This window comes from Chaetura pelagica, unplaced genomic scaffold (assembly GCF_000747805.2).
Source record: "Chaetura pelagica isolate M959 unplaced genomic scaffold, ChaPel_1.0 scaffold109, whole genome shotgun sequence".
In the NCBI taxonomy this organism is placed as follows: Eukaryota; Metazoa; Chordata; class Aves; order Apodiformes; family Apodidae; genus Chaetura; species Chaetura pelagica.
The window spans coordinates 502016-515644 of record NW_009970725.1 but is presented as its reverse complement, the minus strand read 5'-3'; the positions used below and the strand labels follow the sequence as shown (position 1 = coordinate 515644).

Below are 13629 nucleotides of genomic sequence, written 5' to 3'. Positions count from 1 at the left end.
TATGTCACAGGACTGAAGAGACCTGTTCTCTTTGTTCTGTGGCATGATAGGGGATTCAGATGGAATTTGCAGTGGTTTTGACCAGGGATTGGTTCTTAATGCAGGTGTTGGGCAAGAAGACAGGGAGCTTTTTCTCCTGCTGACTTTCTGGTTTTGTATGTTTGATTTTTTTTCTGAAGTTGTGGAATACACAATCCAGATGCACACAGGAGACTTGAAGAAAGCAGATGTCACTGGTGAGGCCTATCTTTGTGTACAAGGAGAGAAGAGCGACTCAGGGAAACGATGGCTTAACTCGAGGAACAGCCTGGTCACTTTTGCTAGAGGGCAGGTAAAACAATCAGGAAAATATAACTGAATCTGTGAGCATCTTTTTGTTAAAAGTTACATTTACATCAAGCCTTTCATGAACTGAGTATCAAAAATTGTGATTGCATCCATGCTTTTAACCATCATAAGCATTGCACAAAAGTGAAACATCTAAGTTGATTATGTAATTTTGAGTTGGACTAAATATATTCTAAAGGTTCTATTTTACTATTCCAGATTTTAAGGCCAGGAAGGCATCAGTGCTTTGTTAAAATATGTCAGACTGATAGAACTGATAACATTTCTGTGGGACATCTTGCCTTTGTACCTACTTTAGACCATGATCTTTTCTTGCTAACTTTCCTGAACACTAATGTCAGTGTTAGAAGAAGAGCTGTATTTTTTCATGTTTCCACTTCTTCCACCCACTTGCTGTTTTTAAACATGGTAAACATATTCTTGCTTTTACAGACTTAAAGAGCTTTTCCTAGAACAGTAATTCCTGGAGTAGTTGTTGGCATAAGAACAAAGTAACCCAAACAAATTTCACATCAAAAGGAAACACCTAGTTCATATCAAAAGGAAATGTATACCTGATACTTTACTAGACTGTACTGTTTGCTCTGAGCTTAGCTTTGGAAGATTTTTTTAGTTTTTCCTTTAGGGGAATCATAAAATCATTGCACAGCAGATAGGAATCTTCTTTTGGGGAGCGCAGGAGGGAATATTTCATTATAGCCAGCCAATCCAAATCAGTTTGTTCTCTGATGCAGAAAACTAGAGAAATCTGCTGGAAACACGCTTAATCTAGTCTTTAAACATGCCTCCATTTATTTTATCTGCTTTTAACTCCTAAATATTCTGGAAGACACAATGGTTTTTGTGTGAAAACCAAACAAAATACTTACTAGTCATTAATTCCTTTATATTCTTGTAATTTCTTTCTCCATTGTGGAAAAGAATACGTGTACCCAATGTCATGTTTACCAAGAACTGATCCAATGGCTACCTTGTACTTCACGAAATAAATCCGAAAATAATAGTGACAGGACAGTAGGGCCCATCTGTCTTCAAGGAGTAGCAGAGGAAATTTTATAAGTTAATCTCTTTGGTGTTATAGATAGGAGTTATATATCTTGAAGATAATACCTTAGAGAAATGTGGACAGCAAGACTGCTTGCTACAACGGGTAACGTTAGCAGCACAGACTGTAAGAGGGACTGATTCCAGTTTCTTTCAAAAAACTGAACTGTCTTGAGCTTTTTTTTTCTTTGTTTTGTAAGAATTTATGTTATATTTTCTTTAGTGGCTCTAAAGGGCTTTTCTACATTCTGGGCTATAGCATCCTAATCTTATAGAAACTTTTTTGAGTAACAACTCATTTAGGTATTCATTCTCTCACAGTTTTCTTTATTTCAACTTGCCTTCAAATGCCTAATTCTCTGTTCTTAGCCTTTGCTCTTTTTTTCTAGATTATTCTTGTGATCAGTATGGTTCTCACAGGTAGCAAGAATTTTTAATGTCATTGTACTTAGCAGGAACAACACAATGGTTTTATAGGTTTTTTTCCAAACCCCCAAATCAGTCCCCATCTTTTGTCTTCAAAATGCATTTACAGCTCAATCTTTCCAAGACAAATGCTTCTGTCTACAACAGGATTCCTCATGAAGCCACAGGAAATAAAATAGTCTTAATGTTGGGGATTTTATTTCACAGCTCATTTCCCAAAAGAGTTGGCAAAATCCATGAATGAATGGATTGAATGGATTCCAGACCTCAGGCCCAATTCAAAAAAGACAAGTAGTATGCAGTTTAAGCTGTCTGTGTCCCTAGTGTCAGTGTGCATATTTATGTGAGCTGCACCATTGATAATGAAGGAAGATGACTGTGCAAAGAAGACAAACATGTATATGCAAGAAGATATACATACTACAAAGATTTTTCAGTAGGGGAAAATGGGAAGATTCCATGAGTTCTACTTGTCAGGCAAGTCAGTTGTACGTGGAAAATCTGACCTACTATAGAGATTAGTTCAATGAAAAATCCTCATCTCCGTAGCAAAGTGCTACCCAGATACTATTCACTTCATTCCTATTTACCTGAAATGGCTTCAGATTTTCAGTTATTAGACACCTAATTTTCATCAGTCTCATTGAGGTTCTGGATCACAGCATGTTTCAACACAACTAACAATTAATCTGTTTTGGTTATTTCAGTCTATGCAGGTATTAGAAATGAGCACTTTAGTGCTAGTGTCTGTGTCTGATGGTTCCAAAATTGCTTCCTATTAAATAGAACACCATTTCAAAATTAATAATATTAACTGGATCAGAAAATATCAGTTACAGCACATAATGTTTAATTATGAACTCAAAGGCAATGGAATGGTTTAAACAAGATAATTTTTCTTCCATTGAGATACAAGGAAATCACCAGGCACAAAAGGATAAACTGATAAATATTCAAAAGCAGATACATATTAAGTTTAACCAAAATATTTTTTTATAATTTTCATATTGCAGGTGGGTGTTTTCAAAATCAAAGCAGTATACCTTGGCAAGTTGAACGAAGTTCTTGTTGGATTTAAGAGTATAAAAAAAGGTCAGCCTTTTTTTTTCAGTTAATATATGGTAACGATACTGTAGGTTATGAGATTTCTGTGATCCTAGAACTTCAGAAATATCTTAAATTTAACATTAAAAATCACAAGTGTTTTTTTAAAAGTTCTAGAAAATTTGAAATTGCTCTCCATTTTTTGCTGTTTTTTCTGTTGCACTCTACACATGAAGTACCCAGCCTGGTTTTACTAAAATCTGCAAATATGCATTTATGAGTACAGTGAACAAAGCTTTTCTTATTCAAGAAACAATATGACATCATGCATTTGCAATTTTTGAAATTTTCTTCTTCCTCTCCTTTTTTAGATGATGAACATTTTCACTTCAAAAGATAATTTGTTTTTCAGGACTAAGACTAGGAAGTGAAACATGGAAGAAAAGCTGTTCTGGCCTCAGCATTTTTCTTCTTACCCATGAGAAATATATTCTTTTTTAAGAGATCTCTATACATGAGTTTGAGTGGCAGATGAAAAGACTGCAATTCCTGCAGCATTTTTTTTCTTGTCCGTCTTCCAATTCCATAGCACCCATTGGAGATAAAGAAAGTAGCTTACTTCTTGAAAACAAATAGCAACAGTGAGGAACATCATCAATTAATTTTTTTCTTCAATACTTTGGCTACAATTTTGGCCCATTGTTTTTTAGCAGCAATAAAACAGAGATTCTACAGTGTCCTGCTTTCACAGGAACAGAATCACAGGCCAGCCATAAAGGATAGGCTGTTAGTAGCCCTGAGTCAGCTGGGAACTTAAATCAGGGCAGCTGCCCTAGGCTGTCTGACAGGGGTATCCACTTATCTCAGGCTCATTATAAAGTGGGAGGTGTTCTGAGGAGTTCCTGTTTCTGGAATTTCTTCCCCTCAGCCTTCTGCTTCTTCTGCCACTCCTGAGGGCTCGACAGTACAAGCTTATACAATCTATGTTGGTATTTGTATTAATTTTGTTATGTTGGTAATTCTGCTTTAATTTCAACTCAAAGTGCTTCTCTCCTGATTTCCCTTCTTGCCTGGAGAGGGAGGGAACATTAAGTGATAGAAAAACGGCTACAGTTTAACCCTGGACATGGGGAAAATTTTAACATATATATATGCACATATATATATCTTACTTCTGCAGATAATGTTGATAATGGAGATAAGATTGCTCCAGAGCACAATAAGCTGTCTCTTGTTGGTTTATTTTTACCAAGAAACAGGACTATAAAATGACTCTGGGGGTTAAACTCAGACTCAGAAAAACTGATTCAGAGACTCTTTTTCCATGTGTTTCCTAGAAAGTAACATTAAAAAGAATGATCAAAGAATCATCATTGACCTCCCCAATATGCAGCCAGTGTATTTTCAAGAGTCTTAATTTCCTGAAGTGTGGCAAAAGAAAACAGTTTATTGATTTTCTAAAGATAGAAACTTATAACTGCATACATAGACATCTTGTTGCTTAAAAGGTATAAATTAATTATGTCCCGTTTATTTTCAATCAGATGAGTGGTTCTTAGAAAAAATTGTTGTAAAAGAAGTCCTCTACCCTTTTTCTGAATATGTGTTTGTTCACAACGACTGGATCAATAAACGCTCCAAGAAAGATTTTGTAGAAGTGGCAATTCCGCTCAAAGGTAACATCAGCAGAAATGTCCCTCATTTGCATCAATCAGTGCTGCATGGCAGTGCAGAACAGAGCCAGTACAAGGTTCCTTCACAATGTAGGCAGAACTGAGAATTACTATCCCAATGGTTAGGGGCAGGGGCCTGGACCAAGGTGAATCATGCCATTTGTAAACAAGGAGGAAGAGATTATGCCTGGGACGGAGAAGATGGAGATTACAGTATTGGAAGAGTCTCCTCTGGCAGCCCATATCTTGTCTGTGGAACAATACAGAGAAGACAGGTGTGGCCCCTTTATGAGTGTGACATGGATTAATGAAGCAACAGACCTAGCTTTCTACACCTCCACAGGGCTAAAAAGAGTAATGAGGGTTTTGTGGCTTTGTTGCCTGACTTGCCTATACTACATCTGGCACTACTAGGCAATAAAATCCTGCATCTTTTGGCTTATACTGCCTTGAAACTTTAACATGGGCTCTGTATATATGTTTATTTGCATTGCAGAAACATCTGTGACATCTCTTCTCACAAAAAATGTTGATACTAAAAGCAGAGGACGATGGCAAACATGGGTGCATTGTACACAAGTACCTGAAGATGTTCCTGATATTCAGGTTGTTGTATTTGGAAGAAAAGGGAAATCTCCTGCACAGAAAATTCAGAATCTGAATGATAATCCATTTTTGGTTGGTTTCTTTTTTATTTCCCACAAAATCTTACCAAATATTTTCAGTAAAGTAAGAATCGTAGCCAACATGTTACGTCATGTGGAATATGTTTTTGTTTGTCAGAGTTAGTGTTTATTTCTCCATGTCTTAAATAAACAGCACTTGGAGAACTTCTCACACGTGGGCTAATACATATCACTTCTGAAAGCTCTCTTGAGCAAGTGCCAACTTTGACATGAAAAGCCTCATTAACTTTGAATTAAGACTAGTAGGCCTTAGCAGAAAGGCAATAAATAATTAAGCCATTCCATACTTCCTTTCTTCTCAAATCTAAACTAATCTGTCTTCACTACCTAAAAGCTGAGCTTGGGTCTGGGCAAATATCAATTCTGTAATTTGCACACAAAGTTATGGCAACTTCTGGACAGGTGTGTGAACCTGGGTCAGTCCTTTCAAGAGGCTTTTCTTCTTGCACATCATTACCTGTCTTTTGCAAAAAGGCAATATAAGCATCTCTTGCTTAGCTACTGCAAGATGAAAAGCAGTGTATGATATGATGTATGGAAAGCATCATCCTTTCTTTTGAGCACTAGAATAACTGAGAACAGAACCAATAGCCAGGGTAAAAATCATCTTGGGTTAATAATTTAAATTTAAGTTTGAGAATAAGACTGGGATGAAGAGGAGGCAAATAGGAAAATGAAAAGAAAAAAATAATAATATGATTTGACTTGGAAATGTAGAATCAGTCATGCATTTCCTGCTCCCAGTTAAATATAAACATAAGTTATGATACAAATATGAGTCCACATGAACTTGCAATATTAATGGGACTTCCTCACCATAACATGAATGACCTTGAATTGTATTTTATCTTTTTACCTGGGCTTAAAGTATGTAATCCAACTTGTTACATGCAATGTATGTTAATGGTTTTTCTTTATTTTTCTAACAGTTGATTGTTGGTGATATTGGAGATATAACAAAAGTTTCCTTTGTGTTATCTGGTCCATGCTTAGGAAGAGGAATTAAGCTTCATAAGGTATTCCAAATACACTCTATATAGACTTATAATTTTCTTCATAATACCAGTTGAGAGGGAAGTGGTAGATTCCCCCACATTGGACAGTTTTAAGGCTCATCTTGACAGGATGCTGAGCCATCTCGTATAAACTGTAGCTGTACCTAGAAAGGTTGGACTAGATGATCCTTGAGGTCCCTTCCAACCTGACAATCTGTGATTCTATGACTCTATGATTGTTAGCTTCACTTTGCACCACACTAGCAATGCTACACATCTTTGGCTCAGTTGCTTGGTATCTGTAGATGATTGTTTACAGCTTCCTGATCTCTCTGTGGGTACATCTACCCTCTTTGTAGATGCCGAAGTGCATGTAGCTGTACCTATTCACTGATATGCAGATCCATTCTGCATAGCTCATCAGGACATGGAAGGCAGTGTATTCTGCTGATGTTAGGAAATGTTAATCACTGCATGGAAATACTGACAGTCTCCTGACACAGAACAACCTACTTCTGGAAACCAATTAAGCAGATACTTTAGTATTTATTCGTTGCAACCTGGTCACCGGTGGGCCTTAAACATCTTACTGTAGTTTAAAATGTACTTAAGATCTCTCATAAAAAGGGATGGAGAAATGATTTAATGCTGCCAAACTTATGATTCAACAAGATTTTGAATGTATACCTTTCCTCAAGGTGAGTAGGAAGACTGAATGAAAGGTGTTGGGCCTGATAGTACTTGGGCTTTGGGGAAACACTTAAGCTTCAAGGTCAATGCAAAGAAAAACTATGCCAATGAACTCTGCCTGTAGACAAGGGCCCAAAAGCATTGTGGACATAGCACTGAACTGTTCTGAAATCACTAAAAGAAAGTTATTCTTAACTGGGCCACACAGTGCCTTAACCCTATAATGGTTTTAAAAGATCAAAGTGTGATTCCCTAAATGAGTCAGCAGTCCAGAAATGGTTCTGATGGGAAATGTTAGACAGCTCTATTCCAGACTAAAATTCGATTGAGTTTATGGCACTCAAAGGAAGATTGAGTTTATGAGCTCCTCTGAGGATGGAGGAGTACTTTATCTTGTTCATAATTTCTCCCCAAGTTTTTATTTGTCAGCTAATTTTGTAGTCCAGTTTAGGATACAAGAATTGAAAAAATAGATAGGAAAAATTAATTTTTAAAAAGTAATTTTAAATAAATTAAATACGCATCTCCAGGCATTAAAAAAAAATATGTTGACACTACCCTCAGTATACCCATTGTATGATTATATTAAGTAGGATTTCAGCCTCCAGAACTGGTGGCTCAAAACACGGCAGGAAATTGTAATAGTTTGCTTTCTGCTTTCTTTTCAAAGACAACTCTGCAAATAGCTGAGTGATTTTTGTTCACACTTTTAAATACTTCAGAAGTCATTTACTACTTGGTTTATTAGTAGCTATACATTGTTACAATCTACAAGAAGTCAATAGGTTGCTATAGATCTGCACAGTCTCTTCTACTCGTGCACTTAAAACCCGCAACATAAACCACAATAACATATAGTTTTTGTGCCAGTAATATGCTTATAACATCTGTTACTCATTTCTTAGTCTGTTTATAAATTATTTATACATGGAAGCATAATCTAAAATGTAACAACTTGGTTTCGCTTTCATGTGACTTTTGCAATGAGGTAAAAAATAGAGATGCTGGATAGAAATAGAAAGAGTACAAGAGGCAGCCAGTAGGTGCAAGCTCACTGTGAATCAGTGGCCAAACCCAGTCCCAATTTAAAAGAATTTCCTTCCTTCTCCGTAAGTGAAAGAAGTAATAGCCAAAGTTTCTGAAATTTCACCATTACAGATGAAACTGCAAAGGCTAAAAAGGAGATAAAATCCCTACATTCCTTTTTCTACTCTCTGTTCTCTCTACTCTGGTGTTTACAGCAGCTCCAAAATACCAGAATTTTTCCTGCTATCTCCTATGGTTTTCTGTACACTTCTGTAGCAAATGATAAAAACTTTGCTAAAATGTGTGTCTTTTCTGTAACTTTTGAAGATTTATGTACTCTAGGATAAGTAGCTTTTTCTTGCTAAAAAATAGTTTCTGGCCCTTTCCAAAACAAAATAAAACTATTTTTACTTTCAAATAGAATATAGAAACACTCTATGATCTGGAGATAAAGTTCACACTTAGATGTAAGCTTGCAACTAACAAGAATTTGTCAGGTACATTTTATTTTAAGTCCAAAGACTGCATAAATTTACACATCTTTTTGAGTCCAGTTTCTGCAGATCATCTGCCTGCATATGCAGGTAACCTTAGTCCAATTTTAATATGGATAGGAGTTTGTGCTATTTTTTGATATTTAGTCAAAGATGCATACACTGATAGATGTTAGGAAGGAGATTTTTGTGGAGACATTATACACAGACTGTGAGAAGATTCAGTTATTGCAAAAAATTGGCAAACAAGTGGCTGCAACTGCTTATTCAAGTAATTAATGATTTTATTCTGGAAATGGTGATTTACTTTTATTTGGGAGCTTGGTGCCTGATCTTGTGAAGTGCTGGGCACAAAGCATAAGTAGGAATGGCAAATGTTTAGTAATTACATTTCTAGGTACTCAAGGACAACAGCATCTGGCAATATTTTTAGGAGTGGAACTGTCAAATTCCTCAAAAATTAAATTATATAATTCAATTATTTAAATACTTATGCATTACAGAGCCTGCACTTGAAGTCTATGTAAGGAAATCTGTACTAAGGATTTCCAAACAGTGGTACCAACAAACTTGTTGCTGCTGCTGTTGTCAGTAGTGCTAAAAAGTCATCACAGTATTTTTGGGAATCCCTGCCTAAGAATTTCAATTACTTGATGTCTTGATTAATTTTTTGTTTAATTTTGATTTGGTTTTAATGTCTTGGATAGAATGTTTCTATACTAACAGATTCTAAAGGCTGAAGAAACCATTTCTACAAACTCTTAGTCATTGAGTTATGTATCAAGTTAAATGCTGCACATAAGTTAGCAGAAACAATTCTGCATATACTTGATAGTTTCTCATTCTGTATTTTATGCCTGAACTAAATTAATTTCACCATCTGAGTTGCGCTCCTATGAATCTGATCTCCGTATTGACTGTCTCACTTGCTGGGTTAGGTGGGCTCCCAACACCATGCTTCCTTAGTTGGTTTGGAGGTTCTAAGTTCCCAAATCTGGAACCTAATTTGTTCAGCCTCCACTGAATATTTAAAGTGAGGTGGAAGGAAGCTGGACCTAAGATCACACCTTCTATTGGAATTCATTGTTCAAATAACTTATTTTCATAGGGAGTAATGAAGGCCACTGCACCTCTAATTACTGCCAATTTCAAAAATCCTATCTGAAATATAGCAAGTCACATGTAAACAAATAAAAATCAGGAAAACAAACATTTTTACAAAATAGACATATACTATTGAGTATGATGTAACTGCATTCATTTGCCATTCTGGAATTTCAAGTGTATGCAGGTGTTTTTAATCTGTATCCTTCATTGGTTCCTTACAAATGGGTCCTATGTCTGTGTCATTATGCAATGAAGAATATGCCTATAAACATCAGCCTGCAGAATCAGTGGCTTGCAGCAAATACTGGAGCTCTTGTTATGCAGAACCAGGTAGCTTCATAAAGTGTGTGTAGGCATTAACAATGGAAAGAAATGTCAGCTTCTGTTGGGAAGGAAATAAGAAATGAAATAATTCAGATAAATTAATATCTTCTTCTGCTTCTGCCTACAGCTTCGGCTACAAGATATGGACACTAAACAAGAGCTGGGCTTTCACACTGAAGCCCAATGTCTGTTTGGAGAAGACGGATCTGAGACTGTAACAGAGCTAGCAGCAGTCAAGCCAGACAAGCCACCCCTCAGGGGTATGCCATGGAACTGAAAAAAATAAGTACATGAGCAAATGCACACACACACAAAACTGTGAACTGCCTAATGGGATGGACACAAGGGACACAATTGTAAAGCATTTTCTATATATTGAAAAAACACTCAAAATTATTTGTAAAGGTTCATTCACTATGCCTGAGTGAAGTCTGCAGGATCTTTAATAACGTGTATTGTTCACACAGTGTTTTCTGGTTTAAGGCAACTGACGTGTTTTTTTTTCCACTAGGCCAACTACCGATTTGAAAGTCTGAAAAATGCTCAAAGCCCAATTAGTATTATATCACAAAAAGAAAAAACGTTAATCTTCTTTTAGGTTTTCTTTAAGCTCCATTTCTTCTCCAGTAGCTCTCTTTCATTTCATTATTGTATTTCAAATATGATAGTATCTTCCTTTGTTCTGATTACATTTTATAAAATATTTAGAAAAGAACTTTCATTCATTCTATGCTACGAACAGAAGTCTTAGTTAAAATATTTAAAACTTTTGCATTTCATGTCTAACTGAAGGCTAGACTGCAAGTGGAAATACATCTTAACAGCCTGTTATAACATTTCGCTCTTCACAGAGCTTACAGAACCCATAAAAAAAAAAATCCTCTGACATGCTGCCTCAAGAAATATGTACTATATAACTCCTCAGCCAAAAGTCACGGCAAGTCATCCTTTGTGGCGAAGAATAATAATAACACATATCTGTATAAATAGCTGAGCCATTTCTCCTGAACATATTAGCTGATATTTGCCAGAATTATTAAAATGTCAGATTAAAGCAGAATTCAGCTGATCCAGAACAAAAAAAGTGGATTTTATCTGTTTTTTCTGTAGTTTTCTTTGGTAAAATGTTGTTAGAGTTGATAAATCCTAACTCGGTTTAAGTCCTTTAATATCTATGAAAATTGAAGGTTTTTACAAAGCCTTACAAAATCAGTGTGATCCTTTCAGCGGATTTCCATGACCACTGGCTAAAGTGGTTTACTACACCATTTTCTTATTCTGTAATGTAAGCATGGATTGTTGCATGGCTTGATAAAGGACATTTGATCTCTAATGCTGTATTGTGCTAATGTAAGGCAATTAGCAACCTATATGAAACTCAGAACATTAATGTCAATTGCTATAACTTAATTCCTTGGTCTTGAAATTACTCCTTTACCTAAAATAGATTTATAGTATTTGGTAATTACATTGCTGAGCAGTCTAATTTGGTAATGTCTTGTGTCACTGATTTTTCATGACAGAAGTTCTTTACTTGATCAACGTTCATACGGGATCATTGCCTGCATCGGGGACTGATGCGGATGTTTTTATCACAGTGTTTGGAGACCAGGGAGATTCCTGCAAAAGGAGACTAAGACAATCACATTTTGAAAGAGGACAGGTTTGTACTGAATTGTTTTTCTCACAAGTTTGCTTACTGTGGTTTTTTTTATGACTTTCTTCCCATACAATATTTCTTTTCAGTAACAAATGCAAGAATTGATGTAACTCCACGGTAACCTGTGGAAAAGATGTTGCTTACTAAATGTAGACATTTTAGTTGAATTGGAATTACAGTTTAAGAATAGTTCAAGTACCAGCAAACTTGAAACCCACAAAACATCAATAACTGTTCTTAGAAACTAGAATTGAACCCAATTATATATGAAGTGCCATGGTTTAGTTTTCAGTTATTGGTGAAACTGATATAGAAATATCAGGACTATTTCCTGTGACTGCTCCTTAAAAATTAAAAGATCTGCCCAGACATAGTTCTAAGAGAGATTTTAAGTATGTTAGCTACTCTATGTTAATTAATCAATTTATATATACAATTGCAAACAGGTAAAGCTCCTTGTAAACGTTCTGTGATTGCTGAAGATAAGTCCTAGGAGAGACTTTCTGGTCAACCTTTGCTGATTACCATATTAATGACTGTATCTACACAACACGTTCACACATACCCTGGACTCAGGCCGGATTATGAGTAGATGAGATTTAAAGAGACTTTTCAGTTGATCACTGTATAATAAAACAGGATCTTCTATACTTGTTTCATACCATTTCTTAAGACCTTTCATGACTGAGATAACATAACTTTCCCAGGCAACGTGTTCCACTGCTTTGCTAACCTTGCCCTTAGACAATTTGTTTTCTTGATGTCAAAATATTTTCTCAAGCATAGAAACCAGCCATGCCATCCTTGTGTTCCATATTCGTTGATAATTTTACTTCTGTGTATTTGTGTAAACTTTTTAATGTGATGAGTATTCACAGTCTCCTGTGGTAGTATGGACTGTACTGCAACCAGTTTCACCTTATTTCCCTTCTTCTTTACTAAAAGTTCCAGTGAATTATTTTTCCTCTGTCACCCTCTCTTTGCTATTTTAGTTTTTATAGATCTCTATCCTCTGCGCACTTGTTCTGTCTCTGGATTGTTCAATGTTCCTTGTGTATAAGAACATCTCCCTAATTGTCCTACTTACATTTTCCTGTACGTTTTTCTGATGCTCTAATAATATATTTGCAACCTCTTTAAAAATTTGCCATCACTTCCTCTGCTTCTCTTTTTTCTTCTTTGTCAAATTCTGTTGACTCAGCTCTTAGGTGACATTTTCAGAAAACTGTTGTTTGAAATGGACTGTGTGGAATAATGTCTAGAGCATTCACAGCCAGAAAACCTACATTAATTTCTAAGCTCAGCTACTGGTTTACCTGATGATCTGCCTGCATCTTTTTACCTTCCTTGTGTCACTCATTTATCACTGTAAAAAGAAGATAGCTAAGTGTTTAGGCAAGAATGAGAAAAGGTAAGCATATATATTTCAATACAGTTTACCTGCCTTTTCATTAACTACTGAGGAAAATTAAATAAATCTTTTAAAAAATGTTTAATGTCTCCTTTTCACAGCAATAATCTAGTCCTAGATTGATAAAAGTATTTAGTGTCCTGGTACCTAGTGAAATTACTGTGCATTGGGACGTATTTAATTGGCCATAGTCTTGCTACTCGCAGTATTTTGACATGTTATTCTTTCCTTTTTGTACAGAATCTTAGAACCCTTTTTTTTTTTTACCCTTTCTTTTTTTTTTTTTTTTTCCTCTCTCTAAAATGTCACTTTTACAGAATCCTACTACCTTAGGCCAAACTGTGCTCTTAAAATATAGGAAGAAGTTTGTGATGCTGGTTGCCTGGTTGATAAAAATACAGGTTAATTTTTTTGGCACTTTTGAGGGCAAATGTTTATAGGCCATTAGTAGACTTAATAAAAGACATAAAGGCACATAGTCTGTGACAAAACCTGGAGGTGTAAAGACAATAACTTTTATGGCAGTTTCAAGCTGGACGTTAATACAGAGTCAGTAATACAGCTCTTACTTTTAAAGAAATCAAGGCCACTATACAGAGCAATAGCAGAATGCTGAGTGTCTTCCCAAGCAGATCCTTTGTTTTAGGTGACCTGTTTTTGTACTGTCAACAATGAAAGTTTTCTTCAGCTTATTTATTTTG

General features: G+C 35.7%; 1 protein-coding gene across 1 annotated transcript in view; it reads left to right on the top strand.

Moving 5' to 3' along the window:
- LOC104396969 (lipoxygenase homology domain-containing protein 1-like) overlaps positions 1-13629 on the top strand; it is a 156807-nt gene that overhangs the window by 100311 nt on the left and 42867 nt on the right. Inside the window, exons 33-40 of the mRNA XM_010006882.1 lie at positions 180-331; positions 1430-1498; positions 2832-2910; positions 4407-4538; positions 5032-5213; positions 6151-6237; positions 9985-10117; positions 11381-11520. Coding sequence (XP_010005184.1) covers positions 180-331; positions 1430-1498; positions 2832-2910; positions 4407-4538; positions 5032-5213; positions 6151-6237; positions 9985-10117; positions 11381-11520 — 974 coding nt within the window. The remainder of the gene's footprint in view (positions 1-179; positions 332-1429; positions 1499-2831; positions 2911-4406; positions 4539-5031; positions 5214-6150; positions 6238-9984; positions 10118-11380; positions 11521-13629) is intronic.